The sequence below is a fragment of the Podarcis muralis genome, chromosome 7, assembly GCF_964188315.1.
Source record: "Podarcis muralis chromosome 7, rPodMur119.hap1.1, whole genome shotgun sequence".
NCBI classification, from domain to species: domain Eukaryota; kingdom Metazoa; phylum Chordata; class Lepidosauria; order Squamata; family Lacertidae; genus Podarcis; species Podarcis muralis.
Window position 1 is genome coordinate 53,835,962 of NC_135661.1, and position 25,953 is coordinate 53,861,914.

The 25,953-nt window shown below is 50.1% G+C and overlaps 2 protein-coding genes across 9 annotated transcripts in view; both read right to left on the reverse strand.

The window, feature by feature from the left end:
• MTSS2 (MTSS I-BAR domain containing 2) overlaps positions 1-11,855 on the reverse strand; it is a 57,627-nt gene extending 45,772 nt beyond the window's left edge. For 7 of the 8 annotated variants that reach the window (XM_028739454.2, XM_028739451.2, XM_077931784.1 and 4 more), the window contains exon 1: positions 11,376-11,855. In XM_028739454.2, the coding sequence (XP_028595287.2) occupies positions 11,376-11,444 (69 nt within the window). In that variant the 5' untranslated portion in view covers positions 11,445-11,855. The remainder of the gene's footprint in view (positions 1-11,375) is intronic. The other variant, XM_028739456.2, reaches the window with a different exon arrangement.
• Positions 11,856-13,503: 1,648 nt separating this feature from the next.
• VAC14 (VAC14 component of PIKFYVE complex) overlaps positions 13,504-25,953 on the reverse strand; it is a 70,112-nt gene continuing 57,662 nt past the window's right edge. Inside the window, exons 17-19 of the mRNA XM_028739448.2 lie at positions 25,629-25,708; positions 23,126-23,276; positions 13,504-14,401 (exon numbers count right to left, since the gene is read on the reverse strand). Coding sequence (XP_028595281.2) covers positions 14,233-14,401; positions 23,126-23,276; positions 25,629-25,708 — 400 coding nt within the window. The 3' untranslated portion in view covers positions 13,504-14,232. The remainder of the gene's footprint in view (positions 14,402-23,125; positions 23,277-25,628; positions 25,709-25,953) is intronic.

Consider the following 25,953-nt stretch of genomic DNA (forward strand, 5'->3'; position numbering starts at 1 on the left):
GCACAACATTTTGCCAAAAACCATCAACCTATTGCCAAAAAACGTGCCACGAAAACCATAAGCAGTACTGTCCTTTGACAATTTTGGAATGCAACTGCTGACTGGAGTCTGGCATCCTATGGCAACAGCAGAGCCAATGCAGACCCAAGCAGGTCAGCCAATGAATGTGGAAGAGAAGAGAAGCAGGGCAGGTGTCAAGTGTATGTTAACTCTCAGGGTTGGATTGATAGCAAGGCATGTTGCCTAGCAGCCAGAGGAGAAGGAAGACACTTAGTGCAGCCATGTGGGTTTTCTAAAAAAAAATTAAAGTGGAAAAATTTCAGATGTAAATTAAGGTAATTTGCATTGAAAAAAATTCAGTTTGCATCGGAAAATTATCTTCTACCCAGGAGTGATCTCATTTCGGATGTTTACTGTATTACTCAGCAGATATTCTCCCAGCTGCTTGCAGTGCGGTTTGCAGGGCATCATCTCTCCCTCCCTGGCAAAACTGACTCGCAGTGGAAACCCCTGGAGTGCCTGTGGTTATACAAAGACCTAGTCACCGGGCTGGGTCAATGGCCTGCGTGGCGTCCAGAGGAACCTGGGCCTTCAGAGGCACAGTTGTCCTAGCCACAGAGGCCTCTGTCTCTCTGCCAGGGAAAAGCTCAAGCAGTCAACTGCAGCGCCTTTCATTTCTCACCCAGCTCATCTTCCTCCGCCTGCCCTGTGCCAGACGGACGGGTTGCCATGTCTGCAGCTAAGCCTCTCGGGGAAGTCTTTTTTGTAAAAAAAAATTGTCTGTGGCCTACCCAAGGGAGAGAAAATGAAGATGTCGGCTCAGTGTGCAGCAGCTGTGAAAGAGGCAAATTCCATGCTAGGGATCATTAGGAAAGGAATTTAAAATAAAACTGCCGATACCATAATGCTGTTAAACAAATCTGTGCTGCAACTGCTCTTGGGATATTGTGTACAGACCAGGTCCCCTCACCCCAAAAAGGATATTGTAGACCTGGAAAAGGTTTAGAAAAAGGCAGCCAAAAGGATCAAGGTGAAGAAAGGCTGCAGCATTTGAGGCTTTTTAGTTTAGAGAAAAAGGATGTACGAAGCAACAAGACAGAAGTTTATAATAGCTATGCTCTACCTTCACTATCAGAGGCAGTATGCGTCTGAATACCAGTTGCTGGAGGGGAGAGTGCTGGTGAGCTCAGGTCCAGCTTGAAGGCTCCCCATAAGGTCATTTGACTGGCCACTCTGGATGCTGAACTAGATGTGCCATTGGCAAGTGGCACAGTCACAGCATGTGCCAAGTGGCACAGTCACAGCATGCCAAAATGATGGCAATAGCATGAAGCCACAGCATGCAACGGGAAGCTTCTCTCTTTTGCAGTATTTCTTGTTGCACTTCCTCATTCAACACTGCTATTCCTGTCAGGCCCAATGCCTAAATGGATCCTGGCACTCAGGCCCAGCAAGCCCAAAGGCTGACACCTAACCCTTGAATGACAAGACATTCTCAGGAAGGCTCAGTGTCATGCCACCAGGCAGTTCCTGGATTGAAATGGACCTGAACCATCTTGTTTGGCCACGTGGAACCTCCAGCTGCAGAAGCAGCGTGCACCCCTCAACTCCAGTGGCTATGGGGCCTCCAACCCCACTTGTGGACTTCTCAGAGGCATCTCTGACTGAGCACTGCAGGGAGCAGAGGGGCCTGTGGGTGGTGTGACAAGGTAAGGTGCTTAACAACAGCGGGGCCCTTGTTCTGTTTAACTCAAATGCCCCTTTCCTCTATGCTGCAGGGTCAAGCTCTGAAAATGCTAGGTCTCTGCAAGTCCACAGCAGAACGGCTGCTTGTGAATGGTGCCAACTGATGGCATCAACTGTGATGCTAAGAAACTGCTTCCCTTCCCAGCTCCAGAAGAGTATTTTAAAAAAGCAACAGAGGAATGTTTCTCATATATATATATATATATATATATATATATATATATATATATATGTAGCCCAACGTAGCCATTAAGGCAGGGCAAGTCCAATGGCAACCCAGGGTATAAATAAAATTATTATGAATATTATGTGTGCCAATTCCTCCAACACCCCCATTTTCCCCTCCCCTTCTTCTGTTGCTTCCTGTGTGCCATATTCTACACCACAAGCTCCAGAGCCGAGGCATCCTCTCACTCTTCATAAAGCACCATTTTCATGGATAGCCCTAGATCAGTAATAAAGGGATAGTTGTCATTCAAGCTGAGAAGTCAGGAGGGAAGTGGGATTTCCGTTTGTCATTGAGGGGCCCACCAAGAGTTATTTTTTGTATTATATCCACCTTCACCCCATATTCCACCTTCTCTCTGACACTTTAGGCAGGATGAGGCCCAAGCATCTCCTTTCAGGGGTTGCCACCACCTGGCCCTCACAGCCAAACAATCCACTGCTCCTCTGAAGCCAGACAAAACTCTGCAGCTGCTCATCTTCTGCTCAAAGCGCGGAGCCAACTGTCACTTTGCTGCTTCTGGCACACCTGTCACGGATGGTCCCCACTGCAGGCAGGCAGCCACTGCAGACCCCGGAGCTATTTTCAGAATGCTTTGGAGAGATGGTTTTGGAAGTGTTGCCAGTCTCCACACCACATATACTCCCTCTCTCACACACGCTATTTTAATCCTTAAGTTGTACTTTTGCAGGGTAGCCTAAATATCAATCATCATTGCAGACAACAGATTCAGAGATGGATGTTTACAGAGAAAGGGTTAATATTAAGATGGCAGTGAGCAGGGCAGAAGAAAAATAAAGTTGTGTATGAATGTTGTGCACATGAAGGCGGAGGGATAAGCATTGCCTACCACAGATAACTAATGAATCAGCAGCGTGTCATCAGCAATAAAACACCACCCCCATATTATCCACCATATTGCCTATACTTCTGCACCAAGTAGCATGGGATGCCAGTATGAAATTAATGTAAAATTAAGCCGTTGTGCGTATGGTGCCCATTACATGGAATGACCAAGTCCACATCTGATAATCTGGGAGAGAGATAATGAGTTCCCCACAGCACCTGCTCAGATATGCCATCAAGAGAGGGAGGGTTGCCTTCTGTACCTATATTTGGGGCTCACTTCCTCACTTGGTACAGCCAACATGTGGTCCAGAAAGAGGCCTAGGGGCCAATATCATTATCCTCTCTTAAGTCTGGCTCCTCCAGGACAAATATACCTGCTGGCTGTGATAAATTGGCTGTAATATACAAGAGGACAGAAATATGAAAAGAACTTTGATCTGCAGTCTCCCTTCATCACATTGTACAAAAGAAAAGACTAAGAATTCTGCTGCAATGGAGTCCTCCAAGAAGTTCATGACAACAAACAGAATTGCCCAGGGAGCTGCAGAGAAGAGAGTTAATAACAGCCCTATGGTTTCATTATGAGTAACGCTAACGATGTGTGATCCCTATCTCACCTTTTCATATATAAGCTAAAACCTGAAGTGAAGAATAGAGAAGCCCAACAGCAGGATTAAAAAATAACAAGGGGTTCTAGAGGTTTCCGTAATATCATAAGCTAAACGCAGGTCAACTCTGATGTGGTGGCGAAATAGACAAATGCAATTCTAGGCTACATTAGCAGAAAAAAGGCATCTAGAAGATGTTATTGTAACAGCATCACCCATCTCTGCTTAGGTCGCACCACACCTGGACTGCCATCCAGGTGTGGTGCGACCTAAAACATCCAGAGAGGGCAGGAGGCCAAGTCCTAAGAGGAGGAGAGGCCTACAGTGCTTTGAATGTGTAGCCTGGGTAAGAGGATTAAGAGGTGAGACGATAGCCATCTTCAAAGAACTGAAAGGCTGTCACAAAGATGATGGACCAAACTTCCTTTGGTCCAATTAGCTCAGTCCAATTACTCTGGCAGAAGCAGCCCCTCTGAGGGTATCTGTCAGAGAGAAAAGTCTTTCCCAGCCTGCTCTTGAGAATTCTTTAACCAAAGTAGGTGGAGATTGAACCTGGAACCTTCTGCGAGCAAAGCATCTGCTCTGCCATGAAGAACATCGGAAGAGCCCTTCAGCAGCTGGATCAGACCAAAGGGGGCTCATCTAGTCATGCATCCTGTTTGCACAGCAGCCAACTAGATGCCCCAATGGGAAACCCACAAGCTGGACCTGAGCATAAGAGGGTCCTCCCCTCCTATGGTTTCCAGCAACTGGGATTCAGCATGGATAGTCAGACCTGCTAGGAAAGACTGATGCAGCTGTACAGGTCCAGGATGGAGAGGGAACAGTTGTAGAGGTGAAATGATAGCCATCTGCAAATACCTGAAGGGCTGGTGTAGATGACAGGGCAAATTTATTTTCTGTTCTTCCAGGATGCAGGATCAACAAGTTCAAATTACAAGAAGTGAGATTTTTGAGCAAACATTAGGAAAAATGTCCAGCGTACGTGCTGCTTTGACAGTGGGACAAACTGCCTCAGAAGACGGCCACCTCTCCTTTGTTAGAGGCACCTCAGCAAGGGCTGGATGGAAGCTGTGACTTCCTGCAGAGGTTTCCTGCAGGGGGAGTTTCGACCAGATGTCCTTTGAGATCCCTTTCCCACATGTCAAACTCCAATGTTACAGGTCGGACTCCAGTCAGCTCCTCACCTGATCTTGTTTGAGAGTTGGGCAGCAGCTGGAGCTATGCATTCTGTGTGACCTTATCCTGCCCCTTCCTTGGCCTGCACACCAAGCAGTGGACCCTGCTCAGTCCACATAGACAAAAAATAAAAATCACTCATTAACAGAGAAGTGAAACCCTTACTGCTTCTGCCCAAGGGCAGGAGGCCCAACAGTTCTCATAACCACGAGCCCTCCAAGAACGAATTGAGACACCTTGCAGGTTAAGGGTCTGTGGAGCAGGCACGGCCCCCTGGATCCAATGCTGAGGATCTGCTTGAGGGGCCCTGTGGGTTGATCCCTGGTGAAGAACCCCTACAACTGTCAGAGGAGGCTCCTCACTTGACCTTCCCTGCACAGTCCTCAAGAACGTCAGCACCCAAAGCTTGGGGTCCAGGCCAAAAATGACCTAGTATGTGCCTATGGATACAGTCACAGGTCTACTCATGAGTATGCAATCTCTGATACGCCTTCATTTTCACTGCCAGTTTCACTCTGCTTTCAGAGACCAGAGGGTATAAGGCCTCCCAGTTAAGCCCCCCAGTAGCTGTAAATAAAAATGGGCTTCTGTCTCCTTGTTGAACTCCCTGTGAGCCAAACCATGTTTCCAGATTATATTTTGGATCTAGAGTGGTGGTTGTCTCTGCTTGACCTCAACTTGTTGAGACTATGCTATACCTTGAACCCTGAGTTTTGGTAAAAGGGTTTGCCCTTGTTGGGATGAGAGCCTAGCCTGGTCTCCAAGGGCACCCACTGAAGCACAGCATAGCCCAGGCTACAGACTAGAACTACAAACAGCTGCACACAGGGTGTTCCTGGTGGTCCCTGCACTTCAGGGTTCTCATTTGGGAATGCAATGTGTCTTCAGCAGCCAGCAATGTGGATGATGGCTGCTTTGTGAATTCAGCAGGAAAGAAATTAATGACTCAAACAAGAAAGTAGGAAATGAATGAAGCAAACAGCTGGAAAATCCAGGGCAGGCAAGTTGCCTCTTCTTTCCCCTAAAATGGCGATAAATGCTTTCACCAACTTGGTGTCCTCCAGATTATTTAAACTGAAGGTGATAAATCATGCTGACTGTGGTTGATAGATATGAAAAGCACCAAGCTGGTGAAGGCTGGCATTGGCCAGGGCCTCCTGGCTCTCTCCTAGGTCCAGCTGCATTGGCACTATCTGTCCAGGCCCTCCATGGGGCACCCCTTGGTCTGACAGTGGGAGGCTTCCTTCTCCCTGCCCCCACAAGGATCTAGGCCTCAAGAATTCACTGCAACCCTTTTTTGTCCTCTCCCTGGCTCTGAAGGGCTCTAGAGCAGAAAATGGCTTCGCCACCCGCCTCTTGCCCCTGGGGCAAAGCTGCTGGAATCAGGGCGGCATCAAAGCTGGAGGTTAGCCCAAAGCTGGGCTTCCTGAGAGTTGCAGCTTCAATGTGAGAAAAGTTTGTAAATGGTATATAAGCAGGTGTAGAATGAGGCATCCATTTTTTTAAGTTCCACTGAACCACCTAGGGCACCTCTCCCTTTCATTCCTCAGAAGAAGATATGGGAAGGGAATCAACAGACTTGAGGAAGTCTTAAACCCCTCACTTGCATGCTTCCTTTTGTCTGAAAAATCAGAAGCCCCTGCTAACTTTATCCACATGTGAACATAAAGGCCTCCAGCCCCTGCATCTAGTTTTGGCTTTACTAACTTTTCATTGCTAACCTGGCCTGCACCTGTGTACAATTAACATCTGGAAGGGGAGATGGAAGCCTGCAGTATCCACACACTTAAAGTGTTTTGTGCCCTGAGCCTGAGTGTCATCAGTGGCAGAAAATGATGCTCAATCCACACCAGGGGAATTTAAAATTATGGAACATGGTGGTCTGTCTGTGCTTCGGAGATGGTCAAAGTTTATCCCAATATTTAAGAGCACCTAGAAAGGCCCATCCCCCATGAAAGGCTTGTTCAATAAAACGAGACCGAGTGCCTGGCTACATTCTCCTTGCATTCCTGAAGCTCAACCTGCGACCTCATCATCCTCCCATTCATTCAAGGCTTAACCTTTGAGCTGCGCTTTCCCCTACTTCCACTTCATTTGTAAATTCTAAATGAAATGGCAACGATTATTTTAGCTCTGTTAGATTAATTAACAGCCACATCCTGTCCTCCAGTGATGTCGACTGGGCAGTCCAGGACTACCTCTCAGTCACTTAGTGCTGGCATCACATGAGACAATGACCTCGTGACTCATTCTATATATGTCCACCATCCACTCTGTGGAGAAAGGGGCACAGTGGAAGAAGTGGAGGCATGGCCCCTTGCAACACACACACACACACACAGGCATCTTAACTCCTCTAAGAACCATCTGCTGTTCTACAGATGCCAAACCGTGCTTCTCTGGATGACAGGAGGCTGATAAACTCAGCAGCCAACTGGAAGATTAGTAGTAGCAATGGCAAGGAAGTCAACTCACCTGCAGCAGTGCAACTCTGCCTGAAGCCGTGGCAGAAGAAGCAAGGAGGTGGTGTGTGACTGAGAACTTGGTCCAGCTCACAAGCCTCCATCAGCCAAGGGCAACAGAAATGTGGAAGCCAGTGCAAGCTGGCTTAATGCTTGCAGACTCAGAAACTGGGCATTAAGACCAACCACAAAGCCACAGGGGAAACAGCCAGCCAGGCCAAAGCAGTCCTCACTGACACACAGAATAGTGGGCTAGGAAGAAGAGAAAGGCCACTGGCCAGGCACCCACACCTCATGAAACACTCCCAGAACAGAGGGAGGAGTGCAAGGTCTCCCTTGACACAGCAGGTCAGAGTCTCCTTCAAAACTGCCAGTTCAACATGCCTTGTATGTAAGTGGAGACTCACGTGGGCAACAAACCCCACCAAGGCCAGGAAAGCTCCAACAATACACAGAGGAAGGACATGGAGAGTCCAGGCAGTCAGGGAACACTGGCAGAACTGCAGGCCAGACACTTGGTTCTGTGGAGCCTTTCTTGCAGGAATCCAAACAGATAACAGGGGCAGCAAGACCTACTGAGGAGGTCTACGCAATGCCTAACACCACCATCACCTCTCTCGGCAGGCGAGCCTCTTGGCAAAGGCATTAAGAGGACTAGGTGAGCACACCTTAGTGACATAGTGGTAGCCAACATAGTGCCCTTCAGAGGTGTGTTTGAACTGTGTCTTCCATCTGCCCCAGCTAGCATGGCCTATGGGACTTGTAGTCCTACAACATCTGGAGGAAACCACGCTGACTACCCCTGTGTACATGAAGGGCGGCAGAGAGAATGCCCCCCATGGGCCTCAAGAGATGGCAGCAGTGCACCCAGCACGAAGCCCAGGAGCACCTGACTGGATACAGAAGGCTCTATTGCCAGGCATCTCCTTGGGATGAGGGTCTACTTGGCTGAGAGAAGATCCAGGTGCAAACAATGACTCAGCAGATGATAAGGAGGAAGAGGAGCAGCAGGCAGGAAGGGCTTAAGGGCCTTCATCTCAGGCCCTTGCTGGCTTAACAGTTTTCCAGCTCCCACACCAGGTGCTCATCATGAACAAAACTGCCCTGGCTGCTGTCCCAGGGCGTGTTTCTGGCCTGTTAAGAAACCAAAGCATACAAAAAAGCAGGGACAGAAAGTAGAACTGAGGGAGGGGAGAAATGAGGAGAAAATTTAATCTTGGACTGCAGGTTATAGTGGTATAAAATGAGTTTGAGGTCTGAAGGGGTCAAATGATTCTTTTTAATGATGCAACCTGCCCTGTGACCTTTGGGTGAAGGACAGGTAATAAAGCAAACAATAATGACACGGTTTTCCTAAAATGTGGGGAGGAGTTTCTGAATGAATGGGAGTGACTCCCCCACTGCTTGGAAGAGAATGCTTCTGAAGAACTCTGCTGCTTTATCTCAGAGCAAAACTGCTGGCTTTAGCCCAGGCTGGGGGTGACTCCATCATCCTTCATCATTGGCCATGATGGCTGGGGCTGATGGGACATGATGAAGGGCACAGGCTTCCCCAGACCACAGAATTATTTGGGAAACCACCATACAGGTGCTTGGGGCGGCTTCTGATGCAGCTGGTCAGAGTAAAGGAAAGGGAAAGTAGAGGCCCTGGAGAAGGCAGGTGGGGGGGGAACCCTTCTCACTTGCAATTGGAGGGCCATCCTGGGCCCAGGAATAGACTCAAGGGGCTCTTCAAACATCCATGGGCTTCTAAGGATTGTATGCCAGTTTTAAGAGGAAGCCTGGTACTTTAGGAACACCCTTGGGTGTTCAGTGGTCATAAGAGGACAGGGGAGGAGAAAGGGAGGCAACTCATCAAACTGGGCATTGAATGCAGGATCCCAGCAGCCACAGGAGCTTCCATCACCTTCATGAATTATTTACTATTATTTAAAAGATGCAAGATCCGAGCCAGTTCATTTGAAGGGGGTTTACGCTCCCAGGTTTTTGCTGGTGCTTCATTCTGGTAATTACTATGATTATTATTTTAAGTCTGTCTTAGATTATTTGTTGCATTCTATTCTGCATTACGATTTTAATTGTTCCAATGCTTACTTTTCAAATGGTCGTCTACTGCCGTGGGAAGTGGCTCCTCCAGGATCTAGCTACCCACAGTTCCTGAAGCACTAACAGTATCTAACAACATGCCCCCCCTCAACAATCTCTGCGAGGAAAACCCACACATGTGTGAGCGCACGCCGCTTCCTCCTCACTTGGTATAGCAAGAAATGGAGGGGGGGGGGCTTAAGTGCATATTAAGCAAATGAGTGACATCTGCAGCACGCTGCATTTTAATGCAAAACTAATTTTGCTGAGGCAGGGTCAGCCCTTGGATGGGTTGCCTTCCTCCCTTCTACTTTGTTGCAACAGTTACAACTCAGGTTAAGTGGGACACACAGCTTTCAGAATTGAGGCCATCTTGAGTCCCCCTTGAGAGAAGAGAAACTGGAAATCAAACTTAGCAGTAGGGGGGAAACTGGCAAGTGGGTGGGATCTGTCCAGCTCCATGATTTGATGCAGCAAGGAGAAACATGGCACTTTGTGCCTGTGCCCAACTTTGACAATGTGGCTCGGCACAAGGTATCCAGGAAACTGCTTCATGCCTCAGAAGCCAGTGCCAGAACTGGAACCAAAATAGATCCAGGGGTCTGGCTGGAACAGCTGGTGAGAGTTGTAGTACAAAACACCTGGAGGGAGCCTGGCTGAGGAAGACTGATCTAGGAGAACCAACCCAAAGCTTCACTCTACGTGTCTAGCAATCTCCTCCCCAAGGCTTCATCAGCTGGATTTTAACAGCCTCCCCACTCGTGGCCAATTTCTGCAGTGGGAATTCAGGTGCATGAGGTTGTCCGCAAGGTAATCTGATGCTCAATAAACTCAGCTGCCATCAATTTCAGCTGGCCAGATTTTCCACCTTGTCTGAGATGTGGCTCAAGATGAAGTTCAAGACAAGAGAGACCCTTTCTGTCTTGATAATTCCCCAGATCCTTAGCATGGGGCAGATGCCAGAGCCGCCAGGGCTCATTGGTGAAAAACTGGTTGTTTGAATCCTCGAAGGTTGTTGAGCCTGCTAATTTGATCCTTCCAGGTTAAATTGCCACTCTAATGTTCATTCTCCAAGAGGGTTGGCCACTTTCTCTTGTAAAGCCAGTTAGGTTGCTGATCCTCACAACTCCTGGTTGCAGTCGCCCTCCTAGGGCACACATTTTTCTAGGGTGTGTGGATTTCTTCCATGTGGCATTTTCACTTTCCTTACAAGCCATGTAAGAGAAGTAATCTTGACAGGATTGCATAAGGGGTGGTGGTGGAGATGGTAGAAGAGGCTCCTGCAGGCCAGGACACGGGGCAACTACCTCCATGCTGAATCTGGCAAGGCAGTGAGCGCTACTCGCCTCTGCTTTTTGCTCTCCAGGCCCAGCACCAACAACTTCCCCGCCCCCTTCCTCCATCTGCCACTGATCCACTCATTTCTCTCTAAGTCCCCCTCCCGCCCCTTCCTTGGTATTTAGATAAGTTATCACTATGCAGAGCTTTACGGCGCTTCTACTGCGTAGGGACTAGACTAGACTAGACTAGATATAGATAGTAAACGATGGCGAAAGGGCCCTCTGCCCATGCTCGGAGGTATCGTCTCCGCGACCGTCCAGGCTAGAACTGCTACTATGCTCAGCTCTTTCCGAAACAGCGCCTGGCCATTTTGAAGAAGGAAAACCGTCTGATGGAGGAAGCCGAGCAGCCGGGATGGAGGGAAGCACAAGGCAGACGCCGCCGCCGCCGCGCTTGAGGGAGCCTCGGCTACCCGATTTACAGCTTCGGCGCCGAATGAGTTAAGGCGGCAGCAGCTCCGTTCCCCCCCCCCCGCCACCCCAATGGTTTTATTCCCCCCCTCCCCCGAAATCGCTCCTCCTGCAATGACAGCATTGTCTGGGCTGGGGGGCGGCGGCGGCAGGCCAGCCTCGAGACACCCCCCCCCCCGCCCGCCGCCGCGCGTGCCCATCTTCCGCGCGCTGCCTCGGGAGTCCGGCGGGCCAGGGAGCCAAGGGCGCGACGGGCTCTCCGGGAAGGGAGGCAGAGGCAAGCCCCCTTGCCTTGCGCGCCCCTCCCCGCCAGGCTTGTTTACGGGTTTCGGCCTCCCGCAGTAGCAGCAGCAGCAGCAGCAGCAGCAACTCCAGCCTCCGCCCCCCGTCCCCGCATCCTCCCCAATCTGTGCAGACGGGGCGCGGCGGCGGCGCCGGCCGGTCCCTTCCTTCTTCCGAAGCGGCTCACCTTCATGTCGTTGACGATGGCTTGGAAGAGGCCGCCCAGCGCCCCGCACTCCTTCTCCGCCGTCTCCATGGCCGAGCGGCGGCAGCCCGTCGAGGGGGGCCAGTCCCGACACAGCCCCGCGAAGGCGAAGGCGGCGTCTCCTCCTCCTCCTCCCTCTGCCTCGCCGCAGCCTCTCTCTCTCTCGCGCTCGCTCGCTCGGCTCTTCGGCGCGCCTCCCTCGGTCACTTCCCGCCACGGGCGGCCCTCCGCGCTGCCGCAGCCGGGAGCGAAGGCGATGAAGAGGCGCTCCGAGCAGTGGCCATCCTCTGGCCCGGAGCAGCAGCAGCAGCGACGACGACGAGAACGGCGGCGAGCGCCCCGCTGGCCGGGGAGGGGGAGGAAAAGAGCGTCGCCGCGCGCAAAAGGGGAGCCGGGCGGACGCCTCAGAGCGACGGGGCGCAGGAGAAGGCAGCCGGAATCCGAGGGGAAGGGGGGGGAGAGAGAGGGATCCAGTCACGTGGGCGATGCGGGGAGGGGGCGGGCCGGGAGGAGGGGGAGGGGCCGCCCAAGCTAGGGGCTTTGCAGGGAGAGCAGTGGAGCCGCCGCCGCCGCCACTCGTGGAGAGCCCGCGGGTGACCCACAACGCCGCGCTCCGCCTGGGCAGCTTCGATGCAGCGGCTTCTTCCTCTCGCCCACCGAAGCCTGGAGCTGCCGAGGGGGCCCTGGGAGACGCTCCCCTCGCCACTAACAGGAGGAGGCCGGCCCCTTGGGGACAGGAGACACCCCTCCTGTCGGACTCGAGGCGAGTGGGCGGGAGGGAGGCCCGGTGGGTCTCGGCTACACGTCGGGGGCGGGGTGCAGAGCAGTTGCGTTTTCTGGCTGTTGCCTCAAAGCTCCGTGCTGCGTGGACGGGCTGGACTTTCCCCAGCCCCCGTCTGCAAAATGGGAGCAACCCTGCCCACCCTCGCCAGGGGAAGCAGGGTGGCACCACGTCACCCAAGCTTGCCTCCACTGCTTGGCAGCCGCTCTCCAGAACCTCAGACCTGGCCCGACTGCTGCCGGGGATTCTGCAGGCCAAGCAGCAGCCCTCCCGCTGAGCTACGGCCTTCTTAATTGTAGGGCGCCCTGCTCAAGAAGCAGGGGCCTCTTGGGCCTAAAGCTAGAAACGAGGTCAAGGTCAAAGGCAACCCTGAGCCCAAAGTCCACCTGCAGCATCTCCACGGAGTTACTGCTTAGGCCTTGCCTCCACCTAGGTAGTAAGAGATTCCTGGTGGGGAGTTACTGGTATCATTGCATTGCTGCTGCTGCAGCTGCTGCATGATTATCTCCTCTAGAAGAGGCTGCCTGTTGCATCACTGCTTGAGGCCCTGCTGTCCTAAGTAGGAGGCACAGCCAGATATGCAAGAGAATTAGCTTCTCAAAAGGCAGGCAGATTTTCCTGTCACAATTAGTAAACCTTTTCAACCAGAAGGCTACAAAGTGAGGTTCCAGATTTAATGCAGGTACACAGAAGGAACTGCAGAAACCCCTGCAAGTGAGAGCTCGCAAAGAGAAGTGTGGCTACAAAGGGAGCTTTGCCTGTGGAAATGACACTCATTGATCCAGGAGAAGCCTTTGTTTTGTTTTTAAAAAAACTTTATTCATACAGGACACCAAAGGTTAAATAAAATGTCAGGGTTCAGATTACTAGGGCAAAGGACTTCCCCACTCTGTAATGGAAGAAAATGCCATGTCTGTTCACAGAAATGAAAGCAACCAGACCTACTTCTGAGTATAACGTGCAGGATCAGGGAGCACTTTATGCAGAGTGGATAGCAGCAGAAAGAAGGTCCAGCACCTGCTGTGGTACCTTCAGACTGGCACACAGGATAGATTCACCTTCCAACCTGCTTTCCTCCAGCTGTTTTCGACTAGAATTCCTATCAGACCCAAAATCACATCGTCATGTTGGCTGGGGCTGATAGAGGGTCCTTTCCAGCTCTACAGTTCTATGAATTGTAGTCCAAAACAGCTGGAGGAAAAGGCTGGGTAAGTCTTGGGCAGCAAACTGAGGTTTCAACAGACCCCCCTGGCCAAACAGCAGTGCAAACTGGGCAACCCCTTTGATCTCTCATGACAGGGAGGATGTAGCCAAAGGAAGTGAAGTCCATTCTGCCATCAATCATTTTATTTGCCATACCTTTTATTGCAAGGAGTGTTTTACAATAGTACAAAGTAATCCAGGCTAGAAATACAGTTGGTCTATAGAGATCTATATATACACATACACACAGGTTAGCTGTAAGCTAAGACTGTGCAGTCCAAACACACGTTTTTGGGGGGCTGGGTGGGAAGCAGGCAAGGGAGGTGATCCTGCTGGGAGTTCATAGCAGTTGACCAACCCACACATGGGGACCAGTGTGCAAGCCCACAGGGTTGCTGAGAGGGGTCAAGGCGCTGTGAATTTGGCAATTGCGTCCCCAAATCAGTGGGGAGGAAGGGCCGCACCAGGGTTTCCCACACAACCCTCCCCCCTCTCGGGCTGGAAGTGGGAAGTCCTCCCATTTCTTTTTTCCCCTCTGGCAGTAGCAAAAGCACGGCTACGACCATCAGATGACCATCACAAGGGAAGGCGAGGGCTCTTGCACCACTGCCAGAGAGGAAAAGCACATCCCAAACTAGACAGCAGCTTCTTGTTCCACCTCACAAGCAAATCTTGCCTGGGAGGATCAGAAAAGGCACCCCAGAACATGCTGGCTCGTCCCCACAGCCAGGTGGCATCTCTTCAGTGTGTAGCTAGCAGCAATATCCAGCCAAGGTCTCTTCTCAACTCCAAGCCATGGAGTTTAGCTACTCCGGCTGCTTGGCTGCTTCCTCTGTGTCCCTTGGGTTCCAGCCTTCAGAAGACAGCTCTCCGATCCAGGTTCTCGCCCCGGTTGGCTCGCTGGTGCCGGACCTGGAGGTGTTTGCTCTGGACCTTCTCAAAGTGTTGCAGCAACTCTGTGTAGTCTATGGCAGGGGTGGTGACAGAGGTCTTCTTGGAGGTGAGGCTGGCCTTTGGGCCATCCCTGGGGAGAGGGAAGAGAGAGCATCAGGGGCTGGGCTCTGTTGCCAACAGACTTGTGGCCAGAAAGAGGGGCTGGGGACTGGAAGACACATGCACTCTTGAGATAGTCACCACAGGTGCCCATGGATGCAACAGTAAAAAAGAAGGGCAATGCTGTGACCACCTCTACTCCATCTCACTGCAGTCATATGCAGGTACAGCAGGACCCTTTTGTGCTCAACCAATCCCTTTGAGGAAGGGGAAATGTTCTTGAAGTTGCACAAGACCTGGTATTCTTGCTCAATACAGACTATCTCTGATAATAGAATCATAGTATCACAGAGTTGGAAGGGACCTCAAGTATCATCTAGCCCAATCCTCTGCAATGCAGGGATCTCAGCTAAAGCATCCATAATATATGGCAATCTGTAAGTTTACAAATAACAGAATTACTTTTTCAGAGAAAATATATCTCATACTGTTTTCATATTCAGGATTTCTCTTCCCAATCTCATAGAAGGGTAAGCTAAACGCAAATATTAAAACCACAGAAATCCAGCCCAGGTGCAATGAATCTGAGTCAGCCACAAGAGCTTTGCTCCACCTGAAGTTCAACACAGCTGGCCTTCAGAATTAGCAGGCAAGTGGCTGCCCAAGGCGATGCCCCCCACCTCTGACCCCCATTTCCTGAACATGCAGCTTGAGACTGATCTTGATTCTCATGCAGAGACCTCAAGGGCAACGAGGAATAATGCCTGCCAAGCTCTTCAGTGTTCTTGAGCCATCCCTATTTATCTCAAAGTGGTGTCTGCCTGTAACCTCCTTCATTCAAAGCCAATCACGTTCTTGAAAAAGATTGGTTTTCTGAACCAGAAATGTACAAGGGCTGTTTTCAACATGGAGGTCTCCAAGATCCTCCCAACTGACTTGTATTTTGCTTTGTTTTTGTTCACGACATTTGTGGACTGCCCTTCATAATATTTATCTTCATAATATTTATCCCAGGGCAGCATGCTGAGGAACCTCTCCTTGTGCTCTGTAGATTGTTCTGGGGCATGCAATCAGTTCATGTGGCATGAACTCGTTTATTGCAAACCATATACACCCAAAAACTCCACTGTGGTTGCAGATTGCAGGGGAAGATGGAAGCAGACATGTGTGCAGTGTTCTGTCTGCCTTCACTCATCTTCTCACTGAGGAAGCCCCTAAAAGCTACCATTACAACCTAGATAGTTTGAAAAAAGGACCTTGGGTGGATCACCCATCACAGCCTCAAGCAGAAAAATTTGCAGCCAACCAACCCTCCCTCCCTATCAAGAGGGAGGGGAGCAAAGAGGTTTCCCTCCATGGCTCCCTACAAATGCCATGAATGACATGTACATGCAAGGATGCTGTGTTTCCTTATAGGCCAATTGTGTAGGTCTCACAGCCAAGACAAGATGCCAACTCTGTATCTGACCTGGGCAGTTTGAATCTCATCCTCTCTGCTTCCTACAAGCTCCCAACATTCAAAATGGGGCAAGAAGGGCTCTTTATCCTAGCCTGCCCTTTTGGTGTGACTAATCCAGGGTGTATTTGGAGACAAAGCCCAGTGCCTGAGCTCTGCTCAAACTGCAAAGAATTTCCTGTTTGCGCGCCTCTCCCTTTGGTAAGCGGACAGCCCAGCGGTTGGTGCTCTGTGGCTCAGCACCCTGGAACTGCAAGTGGGATGGGAAGGCAGGCAAGACAGGGGGTGGGTGGGGGATAGATGCAGGAACAACAGCTGGAATCAGCGGCAGCAGCAACAGGGCTGCTTGAGCTGCCAACCAGATTCCAGGAATGGCAGGCCTTCATCAGGGAGCAATATCACAAGAAGATCTCCCTCCATTTGCCAGCTCAAAGGCAGCTGTTTCGAGGAAGGCTCATAGCAGAGATACAAGCTAGCACACTCATGTCCACAGCTCTGCTCCCATAGTAGGTTGGCTTAATAGTGATGAATCGTTCTAAGGAAGCATGCTTAGGATTGCACTGTAAAGCAAATGGCTGAATCTGTGTTTAGTGACAAACACTGAACTGAGCACAGAATTGAGCCCACTCTGAGCTCACACCCTCCTGCTTTCTCCAAAATTGCAGGGGGATGTGAAACACAGGAGTGATGTAAACCAAAACTGGCGTAGATGCAGACTGGTTTATAGGCTAAAAACCAGCTGTTAGTAGACACTTGTCTCCAATCACTGGCTGATTAGCTGTGATGTCACAGAATGTTCATAAACATTACCAAGTGTCAGAATGTTGGAGAACTGCGGTTGCTAAGAGGAAAGTAGGAGGACAGTTTGACAAGGGCAAACCTCATTTAGGGCCTAAAGGCAAATGGGATGGGATGGAGGAAGGGGGTCCATCTGCGCAGGGGGTTGCATCATACCTTAAAATAGGCAGATACACCTCGCAATGATAGCTCATGTACTTAATTATGCAAAGGACACTGGACTAAATAAGAGTCCTTGCAATGTTATAATACTCAGCAACTCCTTGCATATAATATTGTCACAAAATCTTACATTTATAACAACTATATGCCCCAAGTTTAAAAGTTTGTCTTTTTTGTAAACAACTCTGAGGTGTTTTGTGTTTTACAATCAAGCAGCACATAAATTCCATGGAATAAATAAATATTTGTGATTAGGCAACCGAACTAAATTATTGGAAATATTAGTGTTTCTATCTAATATTTGGTAAATGATATAACTGGAGAGGGGCAGTCTAATTTTATGCATGTTTGGAAATGCAGCTGAATTCTATGGCCTGGATTTGCCCAGGACCACAGCCTTCATTTTACAGAAAGTTAAAGAGAGATTTCTATAGCAAAATGCAATTGGGAAACGAATTGGGGTTTTTCATCAGCTCTTTCCCCCTCCACAGGAGGCAGCCAGCACCTTCCTTGTTCTGGAGCGCTGACTCTAGTCAGTAGGACCACAATGGTCTCCAGATGGGGCCAACTTGTCCCTAGAATTGCTGGGCAAGAGCAGAACCTGGCAAAAATGTGGCATCTCTTGTCTCCAGTCCTTGCTCTACAGCTTGCAGAGGAAAACACCCCAAAGCCTGTTGGGGATACTTTGCTGTAATCTCAAAAAAGTTGCAAGAGCGTTTAAGAGAAGCGTCGTTGGTCAGTGGCCACCTTCCTGCTCCTCCTGCACAACAGTTCAAAGCACTTTGCCCTCTTCCCCGGCTAATCTGTCACTGATCAACCCTTCCTTTACATGAGCCCTTGCCCACTGCCCCCAAAGAAAGCACATGCCTTGAAACACTGGAAGCAGAGCAAGCAAACTGGTCAGATTTGCCTAACCTGCTATGATTGCAGGGTGAGGATGCTTTTGATTCAGATCTGCCTTTCTCTGTGTGTGTGTGTGTGTGCTGTGCACACCCATCGTGTATACAGGGCCAGCTCCAAACAAAACAAAACCTGCTGTTAACAGTTATCAACTTCGCAAATCCCCACCAGACACTCTCTTTCAGCAAGTCAAAAGAGACCTCCAAACTGCTGCTGACCTAAGCTGGTCCAAGAAAGAGAGCACTTCTCCAGTTCTATCCGCCTCTTTCCCTGGATTCAATGCAGCAGCAGCAGCAGCAGCAAATGCCTTGGAAATTCATTTTCCACAAGGAAAGAAGTGAAATGTCATGATGGAAGAGTTTAGTCCTTGGCAACCAGCAGAAGGATGTTGCAAGAAGTGGGAGGTGGAGAGGATGGGGTTCCAAAGGGATGGAAAGACTTGGAGGATGCCAGGCATTGCAACCCCTATGGTTGTCGCCAAATGAAACAATTACAATTAAAAGAATAAACATGGATAGATGGCGGGTGACCTATAGAGATTTGTTGGACTTTTCGAGGAACAAACCCAGACTGAAACCACTGGAAGAAGTAAGAAGCCAAGTTACTGATTGGCTTCAGTATCACCAATTACATGATATGTTTAAATTAGATAAGAAAAAATGTGTTTTTTTAAAAAAGCTCACAGTTTGAAAAAAGAGTTATTGACGAACAAGGAAAAATTATTGTCCAAAATGTATACACTGTTATTGGAATGGGAAACAAAAGATGAGCTGATTCAATAATCAATGACCTACTGGGCAATGGATATAGGATATAATATAGACTTAAACCTCTGGGAGAAATTTTGGGAAAAACCATCTGAAATTTACTGCATGCTACACATTGAAAGAGAATTATATGAAGAAAAAAAATGAAAGAGAATTATATGAAAATGATCCATAGATGATATTTAACTCTGAGTAGATTGGCTAAGATGTACAGTGGTACCTTGGGTTAAGTACTTAATTCGTTCCGAAAGTCCTTATTTAACCTGAAACTGTTCTTAACCTGAAGCACCACTTTAGCTAATGGGGCCTCCTGCTGCTCTGCGCCGCTGGAGCACGATTTCTGTTCTCATCCTGAGGCAAAGTTCTTAACCTGAAGCACTATTTATGGGTTAGCAGAGTCTGTAACCTGAAGCATATGTAACCTGAGGTACCACTGTATAAGGTGGAATCGGACTTATGTTGGAAATGCAAAGAAGTAGAAGGAACTTTTTCCCATATGTGGTGGGTATGCAAAAAAGTTAAAGTATATTGGGAAATGATACATAATGAGATGAAAAAGGTGTTTAAAACAACTTTTTTAAAAAAGCCAGTAGCATTTCTCTTAGAAATTATTCAGACAGAGGTTCCCAGGAGTCAGAAGAATTTATTCATGTACACAACAACAGCGGCTTGGATCTTGTTAGCCCAAAAACAGAAAGTGAGAGAGGCCCCTAGTAAGAAAGACTGGCAACTTAAGATGATAGAATATGCAGAATTAGCAGGCCTAACAAGTAGAATATGAGAACAAGAAGAACAGGTATTTAAAGAGGAGTGGATTTTTTTTGTCAAGTATATTGAAAATAATCGTGCACAGTTAAAAATGCTGGCAGTATTAAAGTAATTCAACAATATAACATATTTTGAACTGATGTAAGATAGGAAAATTAAATTAGTTGGATATATTAAAATATGCAGGAATGGTGGATAAGTTAAATGAACCTTGGAAAGGGAGGGAGGGAAGTAAATCAATGTACGGTATAATAAAACAAGTTTAATATGAAATGTAAAATTTGAAAATTTAACAAAAAATATTAATAATAAAAAAGAGAGTCCCCAACCTCCCAAGGGAGTCTGTTCCACCGTCAAACAGTGCTTACTGTCAGAAAATTCTTCCTTATGTTTAGTTGGAATCTCCTTTCTTGTAACTCGAATCCATTGGTTCGAGTCCTAGCCTCCGAAGCAGGAGAAAACAAGCTTGCTCCATCTTCCATGTGACGGCCCTTTAGATATTTGATGATGGCTATCATATCTCCCCTCAGTCTCCTCTTTTCCAGGCCAAACAAAATAATTCAAATACTGCTTTAGATGGGGGAGGGGGTGAAACCACAAAATAGCTGCATTCTGTACTAGCTACAGCAGCTGACCCATCTTCAAGGGCAGCCCCACATGTAGGGCACAGCACTAGTCTAAACAGAAGATTACAGGAGCCTAAATATCTCTGGCTAGACTCTTTGTCAGGAGAGGCTGGCACACAAAGCTGGCAAAAGACAACGTGTGCCACCGAGGTCCCTTGTGCTTCTATAGTGGCAGCAGCTAGATCAATAAGCTCCAACAATCTGCACACACGATTCCTCAAGAGGAGTGTGAACCCACCCAGAAGATCTGGAACACCATCTCCTCAAACAGCCTCTGTCTTGGTGATTCAATTAGGGCTTCTAATGACATCAAGCGATTGACTGGTGGGTGGTCACCTTTGCCAACTGGCAAAGTTGGGCCCTGGGGGTGTGGGGAGATAATGAACTTGCCCTCTGGGTCAAAAAGGTCCCCCTTCCCTCCCCTCTCCCACTCAGTGCATAACTTTTATTTCTGCAAAAGGAGAATTTGGGAAGAGATCTGCTACCTGATCCCTGCAATGAAATGGAAAAAACACCAGGGAAGGGTTGGGGGGCAGTAGGAAGGCAAGTTAATGCTGCCCATCTCCAGCTAATTCGGGGAGGGGATGCTTTTCAGCTGCATTTGTTATGAAAGTCACTGCCAATGTTTAATGGAATGTAGGTCACAGTTAATCAGATGTTCAGTCTGTCTGACAGCTCCGAATATTCAGCAGTCATGGGAGAAAAACGGCATAGAAAATACACAGAAGAGAACAGCTCACACGCAAAGTGACCCTCCAGGACCCCCAAGCCTGGGGGCGGAATGGGGCTGTGTCACAGTGACACCAATCTGGGACAGGAGCTGACATTAAAGAAATGGGGGAGGGGCAGACATCTCCCCACCCCCATCCCCTAGCCTGGTAAAATCCACACAGCAACTCTCACTTTCCCTGTTACTTAAATGGCTTGCTATTTTCCTACAGGTCTCCCCTACACACAACTGACAAGGAAGGCCCTCGTGGTCATTTACAGGCTAAAGAAGACTGACCACCCCTCACTCTCATCTTTGCCCCAGTGCCAGAGCTCCTTCCTCCCACCCCACCCTTTCTAGGCCAGCTCAGGAAACTCTGACACAAGGGCCTTCCAGGAAGCAAGAGCCCTTCCTGCTGCAGCCTTCATAGAGCCGGGGTGGGGGTGGGGGGAAGGGCCCCAGCAGTTGTCACTACTCTTGGCCCAAAGCCCACACAAAGAGGGTCAGTGACCTGCATTCACAGCAGCCGCAAAGCAGCAACTTGCCCATGAAACAGAGCAGATTCTGAAGATCTGAAGAGGGGAGTAGATGTGCAGCCCCTCCTGGAGCCATTTCCAGAACGTACCATTTCCAGGTGGTATTGCTGGACTCCCAACTCCCATCATTCCTGGGTATGTGATGCCATGCTGGCTGTTGGGGCTGATGGGATTTGGAGCCCAACACCAACAACTGGCTGCCTGGCAATTTTTTTAAAAAATGGATCTTTGGACATGGACTCCATTCCCCAGTGCATGCTTCTTTGAAAAACAGCAGCACAAAAAGCTGCTGCCCTTATATGCAAGAATCCTAAGAGCTGGGCAAAGAGAAAGCTCTCCTGAAAGGGAAGGAGCCTTCCAAATGCAGCTGCTGTACCCGAAGGGAAGAGGAGAAAAGGGGAGGGGACAGCTGGTGGCTCACCCTGCCTTGCCCTGCCGGACAACAGCCTCAACAGCAGGCACTCTGCACCTGGAGAAGGAGGAGGAGGAGAGAGCTGGCTTCTTGCTGCCTGCGGTTCATGCAGGATCCCCAAGGAGACCTAAACAAGCTCCCCTGGCACGTTGATGGGAACGGGCTCCTTCCCATCTCCTCCATGGCTCTGCTTGTTTCCATGGCAATACCACAAGGGAAAGTTTCCATCCCAGATGCCAAATGCCTGTGGATGAGGCACAGCCCTCCGAGGCTGACCAAATATAGACAAAACTCAAAAAGTGCTTCACTGTGCAGGGCAAGGAGGATGGACCAGAAGTCCTCCCCCCTCCCACAAAACAGCTCCAGGAATGGCTCTCGGCACACCCTTGGGGGCCTTGCCTGCTGAGAGTTGCAGCCCCCCACCCAACTCAAAGACTACAGCCCCTGGAGCAGAAGAGCCACAGAAGAAAACTGGACGGTTCAGATCGCTGCTCCCTTATAGTCTCTCTGCCATGGGGGGAAGAGAGGCAAGAGGCCAGTCACCACCACCACACAGAGGGACTGCAAGAAGTCTGAATGGCAACAGACGTGGGCCTCAGCTGGGCCTGAAGGTGACAAGCTCAAGGGGAAGGAAAGGCCAGCAGGGGAGCTTCAACTTAAGGCAGAGCCCAGGCTAGAAAACCCATGCAAATTATGTTTGCCTGGGGGTGGGGTGAGGCATGGCTGGCTGGCAGGATCTGGGCCATGCACAGGGATCCTTCCCCTTCCCGCTGTGCTGAAGTCAGAGCTGGGCACTGTCGGCACTCACAGGAATGCCCAGTAGTGGTGCCAGGCCAGGCGGACGCTCCATCATTGCTGTTGAAAACGAACTACTGTTCCTTCTCTTACTCCAGCCAGCCTACATGAGTCACGGGGCCAACAGACACTCCTTCTGCTAACAAACAGAAACTGTCATGGGAAGTGTTGTCTACTCAAAACACAGGCCCTGGCTAAGTGCATCCACACAACCAAGTCCACAAGCAGATCTGCACCTAATGATCAGCTGACCCCACCATCAACGAGCACCATCAACCAACCAGAACTCCAGTCTTCCACAACCAGCACTTGGCAGATGCAGAGAGCTCTGAAGGTCCTGCCAAAGCCACCATAAGGTGTGCTAGAAGGAAAGGAAGGCCAATGTGATGGCGGAGAATTAGCAAGTGGGGCCAGCTCCTGACCCAACATAAAGCTCTGGGCTTAATGCAGTAGCTGCACAGGAGAGAGGGTGAGGGGTGTAGACAGACATGGCTTCTCTCCTCATGGTACCACAACAAGGCAGCGTGCTGGATAAGTCCACACCTTCCTGCCTCGTGTACTGGACAGAAAAATCATAGCATTATTATTATTATTGTTGCCTTAGTGTTATTATCTTGAAAATGTGCACCCTGTCCTTAGTGCCAACAACAAATAGCATTTTATACGTGCCCTCCTGTGCCCAAGGGGTCCTCCCCACTCCTTCGTGGCTGGATGGTCCTGCAGCAAGACAGCCTCTGCAGAAGCTCCGCCTCTCTGTAGGGCAGGCGGCAAAGGCAGTGGGGCAAGTTGCTCTGAAGGATGCCCCAAAGGCGCGTTGGCGACTTACGCTGTTTGCAGGAGTTCTGGGTTGGGCACGCACTGTAGGCGGTGGGAGAGGAGCTGGAAGGCATTGCTCTGGGGCAGGAGCATCAGAAGCCCATACAGAGCCTTGATGAGGTAAGGGTTGTTCTTCACGTCCAGCAGCTGCAAGCGGAGATCTGCAAGCAAAGAAGGGAAGGGTAAGCAGGGCTGTGAAAGCTGCTGACCTTTGTCCAAAGAGGGGGAGGGAGGGAGAGGCAGGGTGCACAGAACCTCTGCGTTCTTCTCATCCATCCATCTTCTTGCCTTTTGCATGCATGCATGCAGCCGCATGCCATCACACCATTTGTGTGTCCCTGGTGGAAAATGGGGATCTTTCTGCCATGGAAAGCACAGAGATGCTGCCATCCACTCAGCAAATAGACCCAGAAATAGGAGAGGGACACTGAAATGCCAATGAATTTCGGAGGGTTGGGGGGGGAGTCACAGTGGGACTGCCTTTGTGCAAGAAGGAGTGTTGTGTGCATGCATGCCTCTTTGGTAGCATAGGCAAAGGGATCTGAGGAGTTTAACACCTGCTCTATGGGGTAACATAGAAACAGGAAAGCCAGCTGATGGAGAAAGGTTTGTCACTGAAGCAGCAAGTTCAGGAGACAGTGTGAGGCCCGGGCAGGGATGTGAGCCCAAGGCCTGATCCAGCTGCAGAGCTCTTCTTATGAGGGGCAGCAGGCAGGAGAGGCTTTATTTGGACAAGGGGACCTTGGTGTATGCCAGGGTGCTGCTCCAGATTGCCTTGCAGGTCCCCTCCAGAGTGAGATAGTTGCCTTGCAACAGCCCAGTTCGGCAGGCATGGGTGGGAGACAGCAGTGCCTCATCCCCAGTGAAGATCCCAGCAATTAAAAAGAACAAGGGGGGCTTCTGCATGGAACAGAAGCTCCTTGCAACCATTGCTGCAAGTGGCTCCCATGTTGACATCCACTACACTGGTGGCTACTGCAGCTGCATGGAAAGGAAGACTCTGGAGGGCATGGTACAAGGTCACATGGTTCAGCAGGAGTGGGAGAAATCATTTCTGCTGCTGAGGCTCTCTCTTCTGTAGCAACAGGTAGCTCAGAAGCACATTCCAAAGTGGAACTTGCCCCCTGAGTTTCCACACCAACTCCAGTGCAAAGGTCAGAGCCTGGAATCAAAAAGGGTCTTTTTTGTGGGGGACTATAGGCCACCTGGGATGCGGGTGGCGCTGTGGGTAAAACCTCAGCGCCTAGGACTTGCCGATCGTATGGTCGGCGGTTCAAATCCCCGCAGCGGGGTGAGCTCCCGTCTTTCGGTCCCAGCTCCTGCCCACCTAGTAGTTCGAAAGCACCCCTAAGTGCAAGTAGATAAATAGGTACCGCTTCATAGTGGGAAGGTAAACGGCGTTTCCGTGTGCTGCGCTGGTGCTGGCTCGCCAGAGCAGCTTCATCACGCTGGCCACGTGACCCGGAAGTGTCTCCGGACAGCGCTGGCCCCCGGCCTCTTAAGTGAGATGGGCGCACAACCCTAGAGTCGGACACGACTGGCCCGTACGGGCAGGGGTACCTTTACCTTTATAGGCCACTTGGTAGCCCAACCCCTTGCCTGATCAATGCAGGAGATTGAGAGCTGGAGCCGCCATCCCCAGCAGATCAAAGAAGGATTTTTCCAGCCTCTGAGAACATAAGAGCAGCCTATTGGATCGGGGAAAAGGCCTGTCTAGTGCAGCATCCTGTTCTCACCATGGCCACCCAGATGCCTATAGGAAAACTGCAAGCAGGACCTGAGCACAAGATCACTCTCTTCTCCTGTGGTTCCCAGCAAACCAATATTCAGTAGCACGACTGCCTCCAGCTGTGGAAGGCAGAGCGTGGCCATTGTGGCTAGTAGCCTTTGCTTGAAGGAAGATAGCTAAGGGGGGCCTCCACCCCACCCTGCAATCGCCTTGTCCAACAGCTCTTCCCAGCAAGTTTCTTAATGTTCAGCTAACAGCTACCCACCTATTACTTAAGCCCATGTGATCAAGTCTCTGCCCTCTCTGGGGCAGCAGCAGCAGCAGCAGCAGCAGCGAAGAAGCCTCTCCACTTCTCTTATGCAGGGGGCCCTTGGGGACCTGAAGTATGTTATCCTTTTCTTCTCCAGAGCAGACCCACTCAGTTCCTCCCACCTTCCCCCCTGGGGCTGGTTTTTCATCCCCTGTTTCCCTTGGTCTCCCCTGAGCAAATGCAGTTTGTGTCCCTAACCTACATTCTGCTTCCTATCCACTGCAATGCTGCTGCTGCTTTTGGATGGCCCTAATGGGCACATGAGCCAGAAGGTCTCACAGCAAAGAGGCTCATAACTTCTGCTCTATTTATTTGGGCCACGTCGCCAGTTGCAATGAGGGAGTGGGGGAGGAGAGGGGCCTCGGGTACGTGTGTCAATGCTAATGCACCACAAAGTGCAAAGCCCCCCCAAACCCTCCTGCCAATGCGAGCGCACACACATACACACTTCTGCAAGAGTGAAAGAGAGCTTACATGTAAAAATCGGACACTCGATCAACTGGACCAGCTTGTCAACCTCAATCAGGAAATCCACTGTGACCTCCAGGTCACCACTGAGCATGGCTGTTAAGGAGCCTAATCTGCCCATGCTGGCAGGGGCTGATGGGATTTGTAGTCCAAAACATCTGGAAGGCACTAGGGTGAGGGGGGGGGGCAGAAGCCTAACACCACGCTGCCCTACAAAGCCAAAGACCAGAGAGAGGATGAACAAGCTTCTTCTCTGAAGCTCCTGGCTTTGAAGATGGCATGATGAAGGCGCTTGCAAAACACCACTGCCTTTTGATGGGGCTCGTACAGA